The sequence below is a fragment of the Bacillus rossius genome, chromosome 2 (genome assembly GCF_032445375.1).
Source record: "Bacillus rossius redtenbacheri isolate Brsri chromosome 2, Brsri_v3, whole genome shotgun sequence".
NCBI classification, from domain to species: domain Eukaryota; kingdom Metazoa; phylum Arthropoda; class Insecta; order Phasmatodea; family Bacillidae; genus Bacillus; species Bacillus rossius.
Genome location: NC_086331.1, coordinates 101,666,402 through 101,691,276, shown reverse-complemented (window position 1 = coordinate 101,691,276; position 24,875 = coordinate 101,666,402). Strand labels below are relative to the sequence as shown.

General features: G+C 36.6%; 1 protein-coding gene across 12 annotated transcripts in view; it reads left to right on the top strand.

Annotated features, from left to right (window-relative positions):
- LOC134529524 (plasma membrane calcium-transporting ATPase 2) overlaps positions 1-24,875 on the top strand; it is a 349,005-nt gene that overhangs the window by 253,690 nt on the left and 70,440 nt on the right. For all 12 annotated transcript variants that reach the window (XM_063363712.1, XM_063363709.1, XM_063363708.1 and 9 more), the window contains 3 exons: positions 12,407-12,639; positions 13,332-13,467; positions 16,812-16,946. In XM_063363712.1, coding sequence (XP_063219782.1) covers positions 12,407-12,639; positions 13,332-13,467; positions 16,812-16,946 — 504 coding nt within the window. The remainder of the gene's footprint in view (positions 1-12,406; positions 12,640-13,331; positions 13,468-16,811; positions 16,947-24,875) is intronic.

Here is a 24,875-nt window from a genome sequence, read left to right as displayed (position 1 = left end):
CAAATTTAATTATTTTTCTGACAGCCAGAGATTACTATAGACAATGTAATGTGTCCGAAGTACTAGAAATCCTTGATCAGAGTTCATTATTCGTTTTATTCTAATTTAAAATTATGTTTAATAACATTGCATGATATCTCGATATACTGAGTAGATGATTAAATTTTGAAAGAAAAAAAATTCTTACTTTTGCGATTTCGTACGTGAAAATAATGTTACTTTAAGATTGAAACACTTTTTAAACTACTGTTTTGTAAAGATATTCTTAACGTTTTCTGAAGATTTTGGGTTTTGATAAACTAACACATGAAAAATGTCTTTCTTTTCAATCTTCATTTGGATTCTTCAGAAGAAGGTAAATTAATAATCCCTAGTTATGTAGGAAGTAATTGACGTAATATTTGATAGTTTAATGCTTTATGTTCGCTGAAAATTTGTTTGGATGCTTTTTTAAAAAATTATATTTGTAATTTAAAATTTATTTCTTTGCAAAACTTTTGCTCTAACACGTGAAAGAAAATAACATTTTATTTTAAGTAACGATGTAGTTATTTATCCTGTGCAAATAAGATATTTAGTAGACCTGGCAAATGATTTTTAACTCCTAAACCCTATCGGAAAATTATAACTATGAATGATTGTACGGCATTGCATATTAATTCGTTTATCATTATGTCAGTTTCAAAGTTTAAACAGCAGTCTGTGGAAAGTAGCTTAGCTAAATTTTTATACTTTATGCCCTGATTAATATGGATTGTATTTGCTAATATTAATTTTAATTTCCTGTAACATTTAAACTAAATATCTAGAAGATTATTTTGTACGCTGTGTTAACAATGCCTAGAGACCCGTGAATTTCGCGGATTCATTTCGTGTTATGCTAAAATTCAAATAATTATACCTTAGTGCTGCTTCTGTCATTGGTTCTCTGTTAATCTGGAGGACTGAGGGCCAATTAGAGACCCTCACTCATAGAAGTGTCGAATCACAGGCCACCCAGTCGAGACGACTCACAAGTCAACAGCCAATGAACAGTTGGCATTTGCCCGAGTGTGTAGAGGATATTGGAGTCCATCCTGGAGGACATTGAATCCGCGAAATTCACGGGTCTCTAACAATGCCTCTCTTTTTCTTTATCCGTTTTATAATGTAATTGGAAATAGCCGAATACGGAAAACTGCCGTTGTCGTAAGTGCATTATACTTATATGAATTTCAGAATAATTTTTTATTTCCAATTGTAAATTTTATTTATTAATTTAGTTTTGCGCCATTGAATACCATGTCACGTATTTTATTCAAATGAAGCCTGTATGGATATTTAAACGTAAATTTAAAGTCTATGAATTTTAAATAATGTTTAAAATGTATTTAAATACTGTATTAAATACAAAGGTTCTCCAACAAAATAACCAAGCTATCGTTATATCTTAATTTTAGAATAAAATTATTTTTTCTATTGTGGCTAAACAACGAATATAAATAATATTTTTGATACCTCAGAATACTGGGAAAAGAGAAAAAGATATTTAGATAAAGTTAATTAATGCCTTTATAAAAAAAATTTCTTTGAAAGTTTCCCTAAGAGAACAATAGCGTATTCTATAATGCAAATATTACAAAAAAAAAATCACACTTAGGCTGTTTATGAGAAATAGGGCACTTTAATGTTTCTGGTAAACAAAACTATGTAACACTGACGCTTTTCGTAACAGAAACTTTGAAGGGGGGTTTTTTTTTTTTTTTTTGCATTTTTGTATACGAAGAGGCGTCCTGTTACATATAAGTTTTTGTATATGAAATACTACTACAAATAAATTTAAGTGTTTCTTGCAATTTTTTTAATATAAGGGATATAAATGACAAAAGTATTCCGTTAAATGTGCAATAATAATTTAAGCAGCATGCAAGGTTTTATAAATCATTTGACAGAAATAAATGCCAATTTTTAGAAGCCAATATGCTAAAGTAACCTTTTATTTAAGAACTGTGCTCGTTATGTTAGAACCAAATTTTGTGAACTGGACATAGGCGTGTATTTGTAAACTTCTTAAATATTTTAATTTTTGTAATGCTATCTTCTAGCTTTTTTATTATTTTCCCTAAAACTATGTACTAGCTGCTATGGGTTTCTCCTGACCACATTAAGCTGCAGTGCTGTTTTCCTTGAAAATACTAGTTTAAAACAAAACAACGTCTGCTTGTAATTGTCACAAGTAGTTTAATTTAGAGAGTTTCTCCGTTTTTCTTAGTAACGAGAACTTTCTAATGTTTAAGTTAAGACACATTTATAAGCTGTTAATCTTTTACATCAACGAACGAGCTGTGATGTTTCTAATGTGTACCTGTACCGTACATCAATGTTATTTTAATATTTTCTGTACATGTATTTTCTTATTGCCATCCCCAGATGATCGTGAAGATGATGGTAAATACAGCTACCCTCTATGTGTTGGTAGTACTTGTCTCCCTTTTGTTGTAACCCCTCACTTGCTTTTGTTCTGCCTCTCTCCTATAGCCACTTCCAGACTGTGTATCTTGCTGAGGGAAACACTGTATGAAGTCACTGTTGTTCTAACAAATAATGTTTAGTGTTTTCAATTAAATAATCTAAATTAGTTAAATTTGTAAAATTTCCACGCGTGCGCAGGCTGCACGCACGGTCAGTGTGTTAGCTTCTCGCGTAGTAGAAACTAGCATTCCGCTTGGTTTTACTGGACAATGACCCTTATAGACACCGTGCTCGGTAGCAGAGCACGCAGTTCCGTCCCACCACCGCCAGAGTGTGCTGTGTACGTTCTCTCTCTCGCCGCTAGCGCTCGCGGCGTCAACTGCAGCCACTAAATGCCTTAGAGGCTACACGAAGCGTTGTTGATGGGTGTTGAATTAAAACATCACTTTTTTCTTAAAAATAGGAGAGTGATAAATGTAAAGAAATGTAAAATATTTCTCATATACATTTATTAATAGATCAATATGATACAACTGGCTATAATGTGATATATTGTACCCAATGTGAAATAATTCATTAAGAAATGAGTGGCAGGATGTATAAATGAAATCTGTATAAAAAGTATCCGTGATTACATTGCAATTTTGCTATCATATTTTCAGGAAGATATTTTTGCTTTAAAATATAAAAAAAAATTGTATGTAAATAGTTTAATGACATTAATATGATTATTTTAAATTAATATTTGTGTTATCTAAAGATAATAACAATTTTGCAAAATTGAACTTTTAGAACTAAACTGAAATAAATATATGGCAGCAATATTTCTTCACTAAAAATGTTTTATAACTATTTTACAGCGGGAAAGATCCAGGTATGATTAAAGAAAAGAATAGTGTAAATGTTTTGTGGTTTAGAACCCACCCAGATTCATGTACACACACCTGTAGCATACTCACACTGCTCTAACGGCGAACAAACTAAGTAAATCAGAACTGCTGTGAATAATAACGGTTGTACTTTTTTATTGATGTGCTTATAAATTAACACTGGTAGTTGGTGGCTTAAACCGGCTAGCTAATTAACTGAATAAATTGGCTAAGAATCATCAAGTAACTTAAAAATAGGAGAGTGATAAATGTAAAGAAATGTAAAATATTTCTCATATACATTTATTAATAGATCAATATGATACAACTGGCTATAATGTGATATATTGTACCCAATGTGAAATAATTCATTAAGAAATGAGTGGCAGGATGTATAAATTAAATCTGTATAAAAAGTTAGCCCAACACCTAAAACGTCAAGTTATTGCGCCTTATTAAAAAAATATATATATTATATAGAAAAATCACTTTTATTTGCACGCTTTTGAATCGTAACTTAAACTTAACTTAAACTTAAAGTCCTTAAACTAAAGCTTTTTAAAATAACACTTAACGGGATATTTCTAGAGGTCTTGTCCCGAGAGCAAGTGTTAGTTAAGGTACTAGGGTGGGTACTCAAGACGGTGTTGTTATGGAAGCGATTAAGCATTGTCAAGTTGGGTCATGTGACCAAGCGTTTGACAATCGAAGCCCTATTGACAGCAGTTCCAATAAACTTTGCCTTGTGAGAGGTATGAAACAGTCGCACAGCGCGCCTCTATCGGTAACTAATAAACAGGCCCCGAATCCACAGTTTGTTCTTGTTAAGGTCACGTCAGAAGGATGGAAGACGACAAAAAAAAAATGAAAACAAAAAAACGACCGACGCTATTCCAAACAGCCAGGAAATAAAGACAAGGTTGCAGTTACAGAAGACCACAGCAAGCGTTTACTTGGTGACAAAAGAGAAACGAATATGTTTTTGTTTCTTTAACTACGCGTCGCGTCGTCGTGTAATTCCGATACGTTTTTCGCATCGTATAATCGACGACGTGGTGGCTGACAACCTAGTAGATGAATGTACAGACGAATCATGTTATTTAACCCTTGAGATGTTCGCACCACATTAAGAATATTATTAAAGTAGTTTGTAAAAGCCGATACGGGCACAATGCATTTATAACAGGACTATACACTTAGAGTTCGCTCAATTGAGGCTGGGCAACCGTGCCAAGTTCGGGCACGTCCGCCGCTCTATGCTCATGATCAGGAGCTCATCGGCCATCTTCGGTGGCTTTCGTCCTCTAGTCCACCATCCTGCCCAATGGATCGGTAGTCAGCGATGCTAATCGCACAGCCACGAATTTGCGAACTAGAGTGTGATAGTGTCGCCTGCGACAAACCCTACCGCCGTCAGCCGCCATATTTCATTTTTTTCGCTGCTGGCTACTACCACCATAAAAAAAATGTTTCGTGTTAGTCCTCATGGAAGTTCGTTGAAATAAAAAATTCTCAAGAATAAGGTGTATTCGAACTGACAACCTGTAGCGCCCCTGCGCAAATCAAATCAAATTTAAAAGCTTTTATTCTACATGTATGCACTTTACAGTTTTTTTTGGTTAAACTCCAGCATTCATTGCTCTTTTGCCAAATTTACAAGTGGTGACATAATTTAATTTACATATCAAAAACATTACACTAGAATAAAAGGAAAATAAAAAAAAAACATTTTGAATTGTCTGGGAGCTTTTCAGCTTGAGTAGCGCCTTTAACGCGGGGCCACCGCGCCGGGTTTTGAAGCAAGGACTCTCGTAAGTGTATTGTGCAAACGGAAAAATTCTTTCAGTACTCGTTAAATAATTTACATGTTCATACTACACAACCAATATATATTTCTGTTGTAGTGAACTGACTACAGAAATAAATATGTGTACGAAATATATTATTTTTAAAATTTATTCGTAAATTCTTTAAATGACAAAGATTTAACTATCATAGCTAGTAGGATACAAGCGGCAGTCATTTTGCTGATCTTGAACTTCTAAATCAGGTTAAAAATTCATTAAAAAAATTACAATTTAAAATTACTTCGAGAAAAATTCCCGCGTTGAGGGAAAATTTTACGTTTTTTGTTTCACTAAACTGAGGGTGGCTTGAAATGTTCGCAAAACAGCTTAGAACTCTCGGCCTTGAATTCAGCTTGATTTTGACTTAGGAGAAATTTTACACCTCGATCTCTTTTTCACCTAAAATATAAAAAAAATTATATAAAAATCTATTTAATAATATAAATATTTAATATTAATGTTAGTATTTTTATTTAATAATTAATAATATTAATATTTATTACAAAACGTACTTACGCCATATAGTTCGCAGTCCACAGTTTAAACCTGTAAGTAGCAAAAAAATATTTAGTAAATACTTTTAAAAAACACGGGAAAATTTATAATAATTAAAAAATGTATATAAACATTACGCTAAAAGTCTTCGCAGTTCTTTGTTTAACTACTCCGTGAGAAGTCGGAGTAATAGGGGTAGAAATCTAGCCAACGAAAAGAAGGTTATATATTTTAGTAAACACTTTACTTTTCCGTTTTGACGAATATAAGGACTATACACAAGGCAGCTGTCTGGCTAATAAATTTGTTACCCGATGTCATTACGCCTATCATGGAAGCTGTATTTAAAAGCTTCCATTTAAGTCTAATGCAATTATCAACGAAAAGATTATAGATCAAGCATATGGGGACTTCTTTTTTGGAACTAGGTATGCCTTTCAGCTAGTTAAGGTTCAATATGAAGCATATCGGACACAAATCCCCGTACCACGAGACCTTCGTTGTGAATAGGTACTTAGTATGGAATACGTCCAAGTAATAACCAGTTACAAGATGTAGACCAAGCGTCTCCGAACCACGAGACCTGCTCTACGGTATGACTCAGCGTGCTTAACGATTACTTAAAAAACTTTTTACAAGAATACAGGAAGATTGTCTCCGAACTGCCCGAATTACTGTGTGGTTATAAACTGACGTGCTTAACGAATAGTATTAGATGTATTATAAGGATATTGGGCAAATTCTACCAAATACAAGACCAAAACTACAGGAAATAAAATGATTTTTCACCAACTATATTCGATAAAAAAATTAACTATATAATGATCATACTAAACATACCTAATAAATGCTGTTATATAACCAATAGGTAAGGGCATGCATATTTTGCGAAAAGATTCCGCGACTAGCCGAAAGTTAAAATACTGTAGCATCGTCTGTGTTTCGTGGTTGGGTGAGTTTATTTCAGTTCCACGTCAATTGTTACAACACCAATCACAGCAATTCCGTGCGACAGTAAACACGTCCTCAATGGCACAGTCAAATAAGGCAACGACTTCTCTCGCAGACGGCCGCCAATCAAAAGGAAGAAACCGCTGGTGCGGATATAACTTGTAGCAGTCTAGTACGCGTTCGGATTTATTCGCGAAAAATGCCGGCCCCTACCAATAGGCACTGATCCACTGAGAAATATTTGAAAGTTGTAAAACAATAGGGCTTCACATTGCTCTCCATTCATACTACGTTGTAAAGTTCCGAGGTTTTGTGGTTTTCATGCTACCCTTTCCAACTGAACTCATACAAATGTGTCCTTTTAAATCCAACACACAAATCGAACAAGCTTCACAAAGCATTTTCTTATAAAGCCTTTGTTGGCAACCCAAATATTCTACTTCTTCCACTCAACCCTTTCCAAGATAATTATTTTCTTCTCAATAAACACACATACCGTTGGAGTCCACAGTCTTATATTACTTAACATTCCTTAGCTTGTATACAAATGTTATAATTAATAATACGATTTTTGGTCCGGCAAAGTTTTCTAAATCTAATATAGCACCGGTTGCTAGTATTAACACTCTATTTTCTTATACTAAGTGGAACGATTTTAAATGGTAGGACGAAATGAAATGTGTACAATTACATTAAATAACTATTCCTTAAAATATATTTCGAAACTGCAAAAATGTTTTGAGCTTGTCAATTGCTCCAACATTTTGCATGTTGGCGGTATTTGCAAGGAAAGGGTTAAGTCGACTCCCCTGTGGTTGTTTATAAGTCCTAATATTTGAATTTTTCCGCTTATCAATGCGTATTTTTTAAAACGCTTTCAAACTGTGCAAAAGTATTTCTGTTTTTTTTGTGTACTTACTAGCTTCTAAAATGTCAGAATTCTGTGAAGTAAATAGTAATATGAATTTTAGTACTTTTTAATTTAAATTGTTCTATAACAAAAATTACTTAATTTGTACGTAATTTATTTAAAACATTTATTTTTTATTGTCCTACTTAATCAATTGGTGGGTCGATCAGTGAATTATAACATTTGTATTACAGCCCAAAGTTTCAAATATTATTTTTATCACAAATATGGCACAAAACAATTTAAGTGTAAAATTACTTTAATGATAAATGTGTGCCTGCATATAACTAATGTATTTTTCTCAAAGGATACTGCTGATTCAGGGACACTAGAAAAGTAGAAATTATTTATAGGAAAACAAATAGTTATGCTGATTTTCATCTGGCAAAAGTGGTGGTACATAAATATATTTACGAGAAAAACAAATGAACATCACATATTTAGGTTGACAGAGTATTTTGACATGGATTGTAAATTAAAATCATTAAAAACGTGGCTTCAAACTAGATGGTTAAATATTTTTTTAATGTTTTAATTCCTATGTTTTATTTTTCATATTTAAACAGAGCTCTTTCAAATTACAACACAAGTTGAAATTAAATTTTTTACATTAATATATATTTTAATTACATTTATAAAACAAAACCCGTTTAAAATGTATTCCCCGCCACGAAAATAAAATCTTTTTTTTTTAACTCATATTTTATGCAGTTGAGAGTAAAATTTTTTATGTATTTATATTGTCTTTAATGTCATAAAATTATATATCAAGCACGATTGTTTGTATGTAAATGTAAATGTTTTGTATTATTACAAAAGTGTTGAAACGTTAAGTCCTAACAAGTTTTTCTTTTTAGTATTGATATTCAGTTTTCGCTAATGAATTTGATACTAGGTACTAAACGTCATAGTAAGCGAAACTTAAGTTTGATAAATTTTCAAGCGATGGACTTACTTGACTCATTTTTCCTCATTCAAATTATTTTTCATAGTGCGAAAAAAACCAAGGAATTTTTATACATGTACATAACAAAAAAATGTTAAAAATCTAAATATTAAACAAAGTAAGAATGATTATAAAGCAGTCAGTTTTGGAAAATAAAAAAAAACTTTTTAGAGTATACCCTTAGATTTAGTGTTTTATAGCACTAAAAAATATAGAAATACGCAGATAAAAGAAAGAATACCTTAGTAGTCATTTCAACCAAATGCCTTTTTTATTTACCCAAAAATATATTCAAATAGTTCCAAGATGCATAATTTACAACACGATAAAATAAAATAAAAATATTATTATCTTTACCAGTGAAAATATATTTACATTATTTATACCAAATATATTAAATTGAAAAAAAAACATGAATTTGAACAACAGAAGTAAAAATGTTGAGCGTTTCCCTAAATTTCACTTAAAAATTACGTGGCTGCATTAAACTGTTATTCCCTGGCTTAACTTACTTTGCATAAATATTTCTGATCGCTACTAAAAATTGTAAGAACACGACGGAAACCTTAACGATAAAGTATGCACGTAATTTATATTGTTTCTCAATAACTCTCACGCGATGGTTTATAATTACATGCCTGTTCAGGTGTTTAAAACGGCCAGTAAATTATAGGTATCGAAATAATTTTGTAATTTAATTTTTAAATTATTTTACTTACTAATGATGCCCGCAGTTAAAAATCGGTTGTTTCCAAATAATGTACTCTAAAAAAATTCACTATAGGAAAATACAGGATTTTGTACTGACGAATCTAACAACTTAAAAAAAACTCTATTGCATTTCATAACGAATTATTTAAATAATAATTTCAAGGTAAACAATATTCTTAGGAACAACTTCTCTTGAAAGAGTTTTCTTGAAAACGTTTCTTTCAAATGTTTTTTTGTTTTTAACTTTTAATAACAATAATTTTTTTTCAATATAGATCCATATTACTGAAAAAAAAAAAAAAAGATTACTCTGTACACGCTTCTTATGGAAATTCTTTCTTAAGAAATACGTTCTCTGAAATCATTTCGCACAGACAGCTTCCGATAAAAGTAATTCACATGAAAACGCTTACTGCAAAAAATAGAACATTACATAAATCCGGCGTAGATATATATATATTTTTTGAAATAATTTTACGCTATTCATTGTTTGAAAAAAGTTACATAAAAATTTATTTCCGGAACCATTTCCTGTAGTAAATTTCTCTGAAAACAATAGTTTTTTATAGAAACTTTATCTAGGATTAGTGCCTCTGTCAAAAATTCTTCAAAAAACAATTTGTCTTGAACATTCCTGATGAAAACATATTTATTGTAATAGTTCTTGATATAGTTTGTGATACATAACCTTACTCATTAAAAATGAGATTAGGCCAAACATTAGGTTAATGAATATAGAAACAGCTTCACCAAATTAAAGCAATCAACAATTTAATCAAAGAAAACAGAAATACTTTTTTTCTTAATGGTGATTGTTCTCGAGGATGTCCTGAGGTTTGAATTTGAGACCTTCTTTAAAATTGGAAGAAACTGTTGCACCATAATAATTGTAATGTTGCAAGTAGTGTGTTCATGCTGCTTCACGTGCAGACTGCAGGTTTTGGACGTGCATAGAGGTTATTGGCGACCGGCCGTCTTAGATTTTGGTGACCTCAGACCTTCAAAAGTCACCAAACATTACTCAAAATTCTTTTTAAATGACCAAAAATATCTCTATTTTCAGAGGAAAATTCTTTTTTTGAAGGAAAATTCTCCGTTTTGGTCCCCAAAAATATCCGATGTTTGAAAATTCCTAAAACGGGTCTTAATTTTCTTTAATTGTTTAGTTTTACACGAAAACTAAAACAATGATAATTTTAAAATTCTTAATAATATAAATATATACTAAAATTATATTTCATACACTATGGACTTCAGTCTCTAGTCCAAACCTTCGAGTATATTTTAATAAAAATGAATATTAAAAAAATAATAAAATAATTTTTAGTATAGAAACACGTCAGTTATTTTTGAGGAACTAGTTTCAATTCTTGGATAGTATTTATATAAAAATAACTGACAGCACATATTTTCTCCACATTCTTCTGGTGACTGACCGCTATCACCCATAGAAAATAATATGATATTGCCTTCATTGTGAAGTCACGGCAGTCGTATAAATCGCCATTTTGGAATATATTTTCGTCCGCTGGACTGTGCTAGTATCGATATTCATCGTGCTTTATTGGTTACGCATTAAAGAGCACTAGTGTCAATCGCCAGATCGTCAGTTGATACAACGACCGCCATCTTATCGACCATCGTTAACACCATTTCACAAATTCATAACTAAAAAATCTAAAATTTCGGAAGGAATTAAAAAATTAAATCCAATACTAATCACTTTATCGATCACGATGCTTTGTTTGAGATCTTATTAATGTAAAAATATAAATTACAATTTTATATCACAATATTACTCATACCATTAAAGTTGGGCTTACCTTTCGAGTATTAAAATTCCTTCATGGTCACAGTCATAGGTCATGATCCAGATACAGCAACTTGTAGTGAATTTTTTAAGTAAGCTTAATTAAACTTTTAGGACTTTTTAAGCGTTAGATTTTTTTTTGGATTATTATGGGGAAATTTTCCTCTAAATGGAAACTTTCCTCTTGAAATAGGGAAATTACGGATCATTTTTGGGGACTTTTGAAGGTAAAAAGACACACAATTCGAGATGTCGTCTGACCATTGATCCCACAGCCACATCTACAGCTTGCAGGCTACACCAGGTGCATCATAACCAAACTAATGCTGCAGCTTCAATCATTTTGCTTCTTGAAAAGAAACGTTTGTAGGAATTTTTTTAAAAGCCCAATTAATATTTATGTAATAATTTACTTTACTTTAGCTAAATATTAAAACAAAATTTTTATTTTTGTTTCCATAGTACTACCATTTAATTTTTAAACACAGTGCCATGTTATGGATATAGACCCCATTTAGTTTTTGAATATGTTATTGAAATAAATATTTTAGCTTTATACCGAAAAAGTCATTTATATGTATTTTTTATTTATATTTATTATAATTATTAAGATACCGAAGCAGTAGGTTTTATTTCTCATAGAATAATACATTTGTTCTAGAAAAAATATATATACATTTAGCTGGGTTCTATTAATTTTCAGACTTCTGTTTCTAGTACGATTATATAATTTTATGTATCAATATGGTACTCTATGTAAACGTGAAGATCATATTAACATTTACTCACTTTATTGTCTTATCCTGGCCTTTTGTGGATACATGTTTATTTTGAATTTCAACCTACGTGTGTAGTTATCCCAACAGAGCAGTTACTTTTTCTTAAAAAAAAAAAAAGAGTAGTTTCTATCACCTTAGATAAATGTTTTGCATGTCATTAGTTGCAAAATCTATTCAATGTCGTTCTTATACTCACTTTCCATGCGCGAACCAAACTTAAGTGCCAATGAGCATAATTATTACTTTTCCCTGCATGCACAAAGTAGGAATGGAAGATAAATGGTTCATACGTGTTGGTTCAATGTATCCATTCTTTTTGGTTTCCTTCGTGATGATTAGCATTTGAGGTTGAATGTTTATTATTAGTGATACGCTATACATGTGGTAGGATTACTGATGTCTCTTTCTTTGCACTGGTAACTCCGTAGTCGTAGCAGTTACTTGTTGGAATCTGTCCTGATCTATAGACCCGCTTCATGTGTGTCTCGTGTTCCATCACAATCCAGTGTTTGGTGTGTATCCTGATGAATGCGAACGTAGTTTTGAGACGCCAATGCGGACCGGCAGTTGAAGGGGGAGTTGGTGTTGGTTCTGGCCGCCATGGAAGAGGTCGACAGCTCGTTTCCTCTGCTTCCAGCCCCGGCAGGCTTCGAAGAGGACGAAGGCAAGCACGGCTGGATAGAAGGTCTCGCCATTCTCATCTCGGTCATAGTGGTAGTTCTAGTCACCGCCTTCAACGACTACACGAAAGAAAGACAGTTCCGCGGCTTGCAGAACCGCATTGAAGGCGAGCACAAGTTTTCAGTTATACGCGCCGGGGAGGTGAAGCAAATCTCTGTTGGCGACATTGTGGTAGGAGACATCTGCCAGGTATGTTCCACCGTTGTCTTACAGCATTCAAGTAGAAGTAAACTTAACATATTCTAATTGTGCGAAGTAACATATGATTATTCATTACTATGCTTTCGTACGTTAAAAAATATCTCGTAGGAGTAATTGTTTGCAATTGAGCTGCTATATATTTAACGTTTCATACATTAAGGATTTACACGTTACGTAAAGATGGATAAATGGATTGTTATAATATTTAAGGGTAAAAGTACAACGTTATGCCACAGTTTGTGCGTGTAAAATGTGGCTCAAAAAGTGATAACTTTATGTCAGTAAAATGTTTACCATACACATATTTTATCACGTTACCAGTGGCCGTCACGTCTGATTCGATGTGACTGCCAGCTGGGTCATAAATTTGACGTCTGAATTTAAATTTTGCCTCTTTTCTGTATAAAAGTGGCTTTTAATAAAGAAACCTGGCCTTGGAAGGAAAAAAACCTTTAGCCAAATATTGTCTGAACATGTTTACTGTTTTCAAGCCAGACCTTCCATTACAGGTATGATGAATGGCGATGTTTTTTTTTCTTTAGACTATTTCACTTTAAGACGTTGGTGGTAAATTTGTGAGAAGAATATTGCGAAGGACGTTATGTGTTGCGATGCATGCATGTGAGTAGTGTCTCGAGGTTGTCAGGCAGAACACGTGCTAAGGTTGTTTACCGGTGCAGGTGAAATACGGTGACTTACTGCCAGCGGATGGTGTCATCATCCAGAGCAATGACTTGAAAGTCGACGAGTCTTCTCTAACGGGCGAATCCGACCACGTGAAGAAAGGAGAGAGTTTCGACCCGATGGTGTTGTCTGGTATGTCCTGGTTTTTGTGCCGTCGACATTGCAATGTATTTGGGCTGGATATTATACAAATTTTAGTAAGTACTTCCATTTTTTTTTGTTTCACATACTGCAATCTTATTTTCAAATTGTTTATTGTAATTCGCGTATAAGAATACTACTAAGAATATGTTAGTTCGTTGAACATTAATTGGTGTTTGAAATAGCAAAATTAAGAATTTATGTTTTCAAAAGTAATTTCACTAAACATGTGCATTTTATTAAGTGCTAAAGATTTACAAAATATATAATACTAACCTTTTTTTAACTTTGTAAGGTTATATGAATTTAGTACTGATATATTAGTAGTACATCAGATAGCTAAATATAATCATGTTTTATGTTTTACTAAGGTTGCTCCGACACTTTGGTTAAGCCGTATTTTATAGGCCACAAACATATATCCCTTTCCTTCCCGCTGAGAAGCCACTTAAACATTTTTTTTCCTCCGTCGTCACACCACGTGAGGTAACTGCGGGAGCCCAGCCTCCGTGCGCGTGCACGGACTGCAGGCTGTGGCCGCGCGCACGGACTGCAGGCTGTGGCCGCGTGCACGGACTGCAGGCTGTGGCCGCGTGCACGGACTGCAGGCTGTGGCCGCGTGCACGGACTGCAGGCTGTGGCCGCGTGCACGGACTGCAGGCTGTGGCCGCGTGCACGGACTGCAGGCTGTGGCCGCGTGCACGGACTGCAGGCTGTGGCCGCGCGCACGGACTGCAGGCTGTGGCCGCGTGCACGGACTGCAGGCTGTGGCCGCGCGCACGGACTGCAGGCTGTGGCCGCGTGCACGGACTGCAGGCTGTGGCCGCGTGCACGGACTGCAGGCTGTGGCCGCGTGCACGGACTGCAGGCTGTGGCCGCGCGCACGGACTGCAGGCTGTGGCCGCGTGCACGGACTGCAGGCTGTGGCCGCGTGCACGGACTGCAGGCTGTGGCCGCGCGCACGGACTGCAGGCTGTGGCCGCGCGCACGGACTGCAGGCTGTGGCCGCGCGCACGGACTGCAGGCTGTGGCCGCGCGCACGGACTGCAGGCTGTGGCCGCGCGCACGGACTGCAGGCTGTGGCCGCGCGCACGGACTGCAGGCTGTGGCCGCGTGCACGGACTGCAGGCTGTGGCCGCGCGCACGGACTGCAGGCTGTGGCCGCGTGCACGGACTGCAGGCTGTGGCCGCGCGCACGGACTGCAGGCTGTGGCCGCGCGCACGGACTGCAGGCTGTGGCCGCGTGCACGGACTGCAGGCTGTGGCCGCGCGCACGGACTGCAGGCTGTGGCCGCGTGCACGGACTGCAGGCTGTGGCCGCGCGCACGGACTGCAGGCTGTGGCCGCGCGCACGGACTGCATTCTGTGGCCGCGTGCACGGACTGCAGGCTGTGGCCGTGCGCACGGACTGCAGGCTGTGGCCGCGCGCACGGACTGCAGGCTGTGGCCGCGTGCACGGACTGCAGGCTGTGGCCGCGTGCACGGACTGCAGGCTGTGGCCGCGCGCACGGACTGCAGGCTGTGGCCGCGCGCACGGACTGCAGGCTGTGGCCGCGCGCACGGACTGCAGGCTGTGGCCGCGCGCACGGACTGCAGGCTGTGGCCGCGCGCACGGACTGCAGGCTGTGGCCGCGTGCATGGACAGCAGGCTGTGGCCGCGTGCACGGACTGCAGGCTGTGGCCGCGCGCACGGACTGCAGGCTGTGGCCGCACGCACGGACTGCAGGCTGTGGCCGCGCGCACGGACTGCAGGCTGTGGCCGCGCGCACGGACTGCATTCTGTGGCCGCGTGCACGGACTGCAGGCTGTGGCCGTGCGCACGGACTGCAGGCTGTGGCCGCGCGCACGGACTGCAGGCTGTGGCCGCGTGCACGGACTGCAGGCTGTGGCCGCGTGCACGGACTGCAGGCTGTGGCCGCGCGCACGGACTGCAGGCTGTGGCCGCGCGCACGGACTGCAGGCTGTGGCCGCGCGCACGGACTGCAGGCTGTGGCCGCGCGCACGGACTGCAGGCTGTGGCCGCGCGCACGGACTGCAGGCTGTGGCCGCGTGCATGGACAGCAGGCTGTGGCCGCGTGCACGGACTGCAGGCTGTGGCCGCGCGCACGGACTGCAGGCTGTGGCCGCACGCACGGACTGCAGGCTGTGGCCGCGCGCACGGACTGCAGGCTGTGGCCGCACGCACGGACTGCAGGCTGTGGCCGCGTGCACGGACTGCAGGCTGTGGCCGCGTGCTCGGACTGCTGGCTGTGGCCGCGCGCACGGACTGCAGGCTGTGGCCGCGCGCACGGACTGCAGGCTGTGGCCGCGCAAACGGACTGCAGGCTGTGGCCGCGCGCACGGACTGCAGGCTGTGGCCGCGTCGCCGGCACTAGGTGTTAACCACCCCAGGCAGTTCCTGGGACGGTTCGTGGCCGAGCTTCACCGCCGATTCCTCCGCTGATTGAAGTCGCTTGGCTCGCGGGGGTGACTGCCGCGTTGACTGGTTGGATTGTTTTGGCGAATCGGGGTCAACCAAAAGAAAGGAAGTCTCTGGTTGGCCCACAGATGCAACCAACCAGGAAACACTTAGCTGTCAGGCGAGAGTATTTAAATTCAGGATAATTTCCAAGAACCTCAGTAGGTAACTGCTACCCTGAGTACGTCGATGGCAAGCTCAATAGAAACGTACGTGAAATCTTTGCCTTGTACCCGGCAGGAACCCACTAGCCAAGCAACTCCAGACAATGGCCGCGAAAGCCTTCCGTCACCAACAAGCTAAATCAAGTTGTACAGGATTCACGTTAATCTGAAGAAATTTTTATGTTAACATTAAAATAAATAACGATTGTACAAGTAAATATCCACTTTAATTGGCACGGAAAAAGAAAGGTAGTTTTTTATCCTAACATTTAATTGAAAATATAATATTTGGTAAGTGGTATGATTTAAGATAGTGAGGAAACGAATATTTTGAAATTTTTTTATTTAATTATTTTATGCGGCGAAGTTAATGTGTATATTATAATTTTAAAAAAATTAAAAACAACAATTTTCTATTTTTACAAAGTATAAAAAAATTAAAATCTAAATTAAATATAAATTGTAATACATGAAACATTTAATTTTGATATACATTTCTATAAAAGTAACCTAAACTGTCTGAAAAATACAAATATATTTTCTGATAATGTTCCTGTTCCTAAAAAAAAACGTCACTGTTTAAGATGCTTCTCGTAGGGTCCACATCGATGTCGGTTCCAGCACGAGCTGGAGGGCGAACAGGGATTCCAGAGCGGGTGCCAGGATGCTGTGTGTTGCACGTGCGAGGGGCGGGTGTCTCGGTGTGCTCGCAGGCACGCACGTGATGGAAGGCAGCGGCAAGATGCTGGTGACGGCGGTCGGCGTCAACTCGCAGGCCGGCATCATCTTCACGTTGCTCGGCGCGGCGGTCGACCAGCAGCAGGAGGAGAACAAGAAGAGGAAAAAAGGCAAGCGACTCACTCCCCTCGCCTTCCCCCCACTTCCCCTTCACTTTCCCTCACTTTCCCACTTTCCCACTTTCCCCGATTCCCCCACTCCCCCCACTTCTCCCCGAGAGCGCTCTTCCCTCGCCCTCCCAACTGGCGCGACGTCATCGGCCAGGATTCAGCAGATCACGCCGAGGCTGTTGCTCATACGACATTTTCAATTCAGCACACATAAATGTAAACGGTCAATTAACGTCCCCAATGTTTAGGATTTGTAATATATATATATATTTTTATAATTTACTTAAATTTATAACTAGAATGACGTGTGTTACTTTTTCAGAAAGGTGACCATAGAGACCGGCTATGTGTACAAAATTTTATTTTGTCTAAATAGAGAGACATATTTTTCAACCAGGAAAATATTTTATACTTTATCCTCCATCGGTCTTGCTAAAAATATTTCGAGTAATCTTCTAAATGCAATCACACTGCAACAAATTTCTCTCAAATTGTATATGAACATAAAAATTGTGTTCTAATTGTAATTAATATAATTTGTTATGTATTTATTAACTCAGCGATGGCGTATATCCTAATCTAAGACAGAATAATAGGTATTGTAGCTTTACCTCGGGTTGGATAGGTGCAGAGATGAAGCTAAGAATATTTTACTCTGTTGGTGGAGTGGATCAGGAAGCATTTGCATATAAAAGTTTGAGAAGTGATTATATAAACTCTGATGCAGCTTCTTTGCATACTCCTGTTCATGATGCAGTATCCACACCAACCAATATGTGTTAATTTCTATCCCATATGCTCTTGTATAATTGTATAGTCAGTTATTTTAAGAAGCGAATCATTATTTTATACTTTATAGATGGGGAAATATTAAAGTTTCTAAGGATTTAACTTAAGGAAAAGCTTTAAATACTTTTGAAAGTAATTGTAATGACACACGTTTGGATTTGAAACAATGTTTGTACTCTACATTTTTGTATTTATAAAACCTAGATTTTTAAGTTATTCCTACTTTATATTTTTCTGATAATTCTTCCTTTTGTTTAGAAAACCAGTAACGAAACACATGAAGATTAAATTTAAAATTGATTTATATTCCTTATTTCGTGCAAAATACTCATCTTTCGTGGAGCACCAACGTCGCACACGCATTTCTGCATAACTTTAAATTCAAATAGGCCTATATATTGCATTTTCGTTGCTTTTCAACTTATCACTTTGTGCATAAATCATTATTGAAGCACTTCAAAGGTTCTTTGGCGTGGTTGTAATTCATTATAATAAGAGTAGGCAGTTACGAGTGTTTGCAGTGTGTGATCGTTGGCATTTCATGACATCATGGGCGGTTTACCTTAAGTTCACTACATGTCAAATAAATAATATAGTCTATTCCATGCAAAAAAATACTATACTCTGTATTGCATTGCTGCAATAGGAACACTAAAAATTTCAGGTTTTCATATTTTTTCAGACGTATATTTTAAAACATCATATACAGAGATGGTTGTAGAAGAAAATATTGATATAAATCAAGTTAAACCATGACCTACGCCCTATTTTTAAACCGGTGGGTATGCTTTAGGCAACCCATTTTACTAAAAACCAAATTGATAAAATGATTGAAATAAGGTTCTATTTTTTAATTTTAAATACTTACAGTTAACGGTATTATTTTTGAGTACACTTATTAAAAGTGTTTGCATTTAATGAGCTTATGGTAGAATAAAACTTGATTTCATTGCTTATTTTTTCTCTTCTGAAGGAACCCTATACCGAAAGTTACATATTTGTAAGTTTAAGATAACCACATAATGCAACATGAAGTTTTTTTTTCATTCTGGTAACTAAATTTGTTGATAAATACTTGTTGATAAAATAATTCACCGTAGAATAAAACAAAACCGGCGAGTTGGAAGCATGTTCGAGTTCTTTTGAAGCAGAACGTCGTAGAAACAATAAGTATTTAGGATTAATTTTTTTTGCCTATTTCAAATTTATATTTCAAGGTTTAAGTTAAAACACAATGAAGTTTACCTGCACTGTACATTCTAAATGTGTAAGAATCTGGTTTTCATCAGTTTATTTTTTAGCTTACATGTATAACTTTCTCAAAAGAATTAGGAGAAAAACAGTTGAACTGAAAAGGATCTTTTAAATTTGTTTAAAGAAAAACTAATTGGAGAAATTAAATAAATTTTCTAAGTTATTTATCATGTTGATAAATCATGGAAGAAATTGCGCACTTGAAACAAAAATAAGAAGAAAATTGATTATGAAAAACAAAAAAAACTCATATTATTTTACTTTTAACATTAAATGGATATTATTAACATATAAAATTTTATGAGAAACTTACAATAGGCCTACATATATGATATCCATCCCACTTTTTTTTTATAAAAAGTCAAATATACTGAAAAATTAATATGTTTGTATAGTTCATTCCCGTAAAATTGTATAGTTTAATAATTTCCATCGCATGTTTAGGAATATTCGTAAAGTAAGCTCCGTTTGATGTTTTATAAACAAACTTGTGAGAAAAAAGTTTTTATTGACAGTTTTAGTTTACTACGTATATACGTTCACATTTTCACTTAGTTGCCTTTAAGTTCCAAGCACTTTCCGCAACGCTGCACCAGTTTCTTTAACCCATATGCATAGAAGTTCGCCGCCTGGAAGTGGATCGTACGCCTTAGCCATAGGCATCATAGACTACGAATACGCAATGCGTGTAGCCGTTTACAGGCGCTTAGTAAACGTCTCCGGAAAACGTTTAAGTAATCTCCATACTCGAGTCAAAAAATGAGGGCTACCGTTTTTTGGGATGAAGCGGGCATCATTTTGTTTGCTTTAATGAAAAGTGGTTAGCTTTCACAGGAAAAATTACAAAATTATGATGGCAACTGGTTTGATTTCCAGGCGGCGAACTTCTATGCAGAGTGGTCCAAGAAACTGGTGTAACGTTGCGAAAAGTGCTTGGAACTAAATTACGACTATGAGAAAATTTGAAGTAGATATTTAGTAAACTTAAACTTCCAATAATTTTTTTTCTAACGAGTTAATTTTTTTAATGTCCAAGCGCAGCTTACTTTACGAATATCCCTCGTAACAAATTTGTTTTCAGACATAAAGAAATATAAGAAATCTTGAAACCATAAAAACAAAAAGGCCAAGAAAAGTAATAAAAAACTAACAAAAAAGACTATACAACGTTTTAACAGTTTTAATTAAAAGATTTATATACACTTTCAATGCACATTATTGAATGTTCTGCTATAGAATTTTAAACCTACATCGCACAGTAAAGTAAGTGAATGCACTTTTGAATTACTTATTGAAATTACTTATTTAGCGTAAACAAAACTGGACAAATAACCACATCTATCTCTTATATATTTTTTTTTACCATGGTATATGTTGAAGTGGTTTCTTCTTGTATCATATTTGGAGTAGAATAATTTGCTCCTATATGAATTAAAGTTGATTTTTTTCCCTAACGTACTCGTGTTAGAAAAAGTTTAATTTGAATTATTTAATGAGTAAAATATCACCATTACAATTAATTTCTATAAAAATAATAATTATTTGTATACCATAATATTAAAAATTTAACTACCGCTAATTATTTCGATGTGTAGATGTGCTTAATTCATGTTCTTGATACTTATACTGGGCAAATTGGACAGATCATGTTACCATTACTTAACGATGTCTAACATGTGTCAATATAGGTTTATTTGCTAATTAGCGCTGATTTGCTCGTTTAGTCGTAACTAGGTAAGCATTATATATATATATATATATATATATATATATATATATATATATATATATATATATATATATAGTACCTAAAAGCTATTTTTTAAATTTCTAATATTTATTTGAAGAATTCTTTAAGTAAAAAATAGAAACCTTGCGTATTTCTGTAAAAATATATTTCTTCGGGCTGACTAATCAAAAGGAGAAGTACATGTTATAAGGGATTCAAAATTTAGCGTATATGTGTTAATCCTGCTGGCTACTATATGAAAATTTTTTACATTTAGATGCACGAATTCATCTTACTTTTTGAGGTGATAGAATTATACAATTTAAAAAAAAATGGTATCCTAATACATTAACATAAATTAGTATTAAATCATTAGCAATTTACCTAGCTGCCAGCGTCATTGAATTTTCAATCCTGTAAGTCATTTACTTAAAAAATTTGGGTATGTAGGCGGCCACAGTGTAAAAAAAAAAAAAAACTTTGGCAGATTTTTACGCAAAAAAAATCCAATATATATTCTTTAATTCAATACAATTTTTTAACTTAAAAATATTTTCTTTTATTATAAAATAATTTTAAATGTTAGTATTTGAAAATGAGCTTGAGTGTGCCGAATACCCTTAAGAGTGCTCTAGTGGCAGAGCACTGCGTGTGCGTTCCCTCGCTGCTTCAACAGCCGGGAAAGCAGCAAGCCTGGCTGACTGTGAACTCAGCTCCCGCCGGAAAGCACGGTGCGCACTTTCTCCAAGGTCGGGACCCAGGCGCTCGTGTTAGCTAACTCTTCACACACAGCCCCTGCTATCACGTCTCGACTCCTACTGGATTGTCTGGGACAAACTCAGATACAGCTGAATGGCCGCTACGAACAAAAAAAAAAAAAAAAACAATTGTGTGCGTGGGTCCGCGCGTGACAAAATGAAACTTCTTGCTTATTATCTATAGATGGAGATAAATTATTAGTATTATTTATTGAACAAGAGATAATCAAGTATAATAGTAAGAATGTGGGTGTGATCACTAATAAAAAATTAAAAAAAAAAAACTAAGGAGTAGACAAAAACACGAGCTGCGTCATTTATATCTCCCCCCTTGCCGTCTCCTCTTCCGGCCGTTACAACTAGCATATAGCATGCTACGCTACGTACCTATCCCCCCCCCCAAACAAACTTCTGCTATCGGCCCATTCGACCGCTAGCGCATGCGTTGGAGTGGCGTCGCCGCTGACGCACTCTCCTGCTCTACCGGTTCCCCCACCACGTACCTAACTATTCCCCTTGTGCGATCGGAATTTTAGTAGCGCTCGAAAATTGTAGGCCCCTCTGCAAAGAAGTTTCACTTAAAAAAACTTTTTAAATTAAAGCCTTGCAAAATTGTCGGTAATGATAACAAAAATATAATTTTAGTCTCAACAAATCACACTTTTTTGCTTTACTAATAAACCATTTTGTAGACTACGAAATTAATGTTGCTCTCAACATAACCTGCAGTTTGTCCATAAAATAATGTCCCAGTTATAAATTTTAAGAGTATCAACTCTTGGCATTGTAGATATTTGGTTCAAGGTCACAATAAAAGAGTAACGCAAACAGCGCATGCGCGAGAACTGCCTTGTGGTTTTTTTATAGCTTGCAGCGACACCTACGTAAAATGGCGACTCCTGAGCGTAAAGCAATTTTTGTTCTGTAATTGGCAAAGAGTGAATCTGTAATTTCAGTACTACGTGCATTTCGTTTGAAGTTTAATTGTTGAAGTCCCTGGCCGTTTGATTGGTCATAATGGTCGTGACGACAGCTCTTTTTCGCTGGCCTCCGTGTTCACCTGACATAACACCATAAGATTTTTTGGAAGGGACTTTATAAAAGATCGTGTATACTTTCCGCTGCTACCTTTTGATTTGCCAGAGTTGTGACACAGAATTGAAGAGGCTATTGTTTCTATTACTCCTGACGTGTATGGGAAACATTTGACTATAGGTTGGATGTATGCCGTATAACTGAAGTTACACATATTGAACATTTGTAGGAAAAACTATAGTAATTTACCTTCAACTTTGTGTATAATTTGTTATAAATAGTTTAAATTAAACTGTTGTAATATACAATTGAAACCGGGACTTTGTTTTATGGGCACCCTGTGTTTGTTAGGATCATCTAAATATTGAAAAAAAAAATGTTTATGCCAAAAAATGGTTTATTGCAGTACAGACCGCATTTCAACACTCACAATGATAATGTGGTGTAGAGTCCAAAGACTGATTTAAGTGAAATATGCAAGCACACTCCAGTGGTATAAATTAAGCGTGAGGGTCCGAGTAGAACAAAACATTACTCTTTCCAGCTTCTCCTAGCTCTCTCTTGGAAAACATAAACTTCATCGGAAAAGATATTGTCGTTTTCTGAAACAACATACCAGCTGATTAGAATCAAAAACTAACTAGCAAAGAGCGTTAAAAGCGTACGAAACGTTGATACATTAGTAGCTGCAGATCTACTGTCGAAGTTTTTATGTCGTAGATTAACCAAGTTAACTTTTTCATAATGTTATCAGGCTTGTTTGCTTCTCCGCCAGGCTCTAGTACTCTGAGTACTTTTTCTCGCCTAATGTGGTCGGTAACATCAACCTTTTAGTGTTTTTATTTCTCTCTTTCCTCCATCGATATCTGGAAAGCCACTCATTTCCTGCTTCTCCTTTCAAGTCCACTGCCCCCTTTTTTAGCGGTTCTATCTACATTGTACTCTTCCCCAACTCTTCCCACTACCTTCCTTCATTCCATGTGTAGTTTCGTTACTATTCTCCACGCATGTACTCCTCCCCAAACTTCTGGCATACATCCCGACGCAGCTCCGTTGTAGGCTCTGCAGAAATAGTTTCATCAACTCTCTTACTTTCATGATGAGTCATAATTCGACCAATAAACTTCAGTTACAGATTCATTGCGAAACAGTAAGTTGATAACACACTAAGTGCTTCCCAAGGCTTAGAAGTTGAATCTGAATGACTGGTTTATTAAAATAATAGAGAAGATATTTAAAACTGAGCACCAAGTATCTAAAAAAATGTTTGATTCAACAAGGTACTACGACCACCACAAAACCGGTCACTATCGTGAAATTATTTCAATGAAGTAATAGGGAGTTACACCCTTATTTCTCATAAATATTTGCGGCATGGAAGTGTAATGTGGTTTTTAAAGGTGCATTTTAATCCACATATCAACAATCACATTTAATTTGTATTTTCTGTTTCTTTATAACACTTCCATAGGCATGTACCTCATTTAACAATTAGTGCTTCTTATTTGTAGCAGCTCTATCATATTGGGTGTTGTCAGTTTTGCACACCACCCAGGTGTAACAGTTTATTCGCTATAAATATCATACCTGCATTTTCGAAAACAGTGGTAAAACAGGCAAACAATTTTTTTTCTTTTTTTCTCAAGTAAACATAATTCAGACACTTAATGTTCCATTTTAAATACTTTCATTATTATTTTTCATAAACTAGATGTTTTTCTCCATCTTTAAAAGCGTATACCAGCCTATTAATCGTATATGTATGTATATATATTTTTGTACTTTTTCGTAATGATATTTACGCATATGTATGCATAAACTAATAATTTTTTCCTCTAAACTGGCCCTTCGCGTACGAGTGCCAAGGCATGTTCCGACATGCGAACTATCGCTGTCTAGCAGCGATCCCACTAGCTCCGAATCTCGCCCTTATGATGACGTACTCAAGAAGAGCTGAATGCGGCATGAACACTCATGCCGCACTATTACACGAAGACAGTACAAGCAGATTAACTCTGAAGAATTCACAAGGTTATGATAAAATTAGAATTTTGCCGAAAATGTAATTCTTGATTAGTCATATCTAACATGTTTGGCCAAATACATACGTTTGGCCTTACATAGCATGTTGGTCATTCCGAGCATGTTTGCACATACCGAGTGTGTTGTGTCATACAAAACGAGTTGGTTCATGCTGAGTGTTTATTTGTACAAAGCATGTTTGTTCATACCGAGCATGTTTGGTCATACCAAGCGTGTTTGGTCACACCAGTCGTGTTCGGTCATGCCAGACATGTTTTGGTCACGTGAGCATGGGTTCTATCCCAGCCAGCCTTACTGTGGTTGGTTATCAGTCCAAATTAT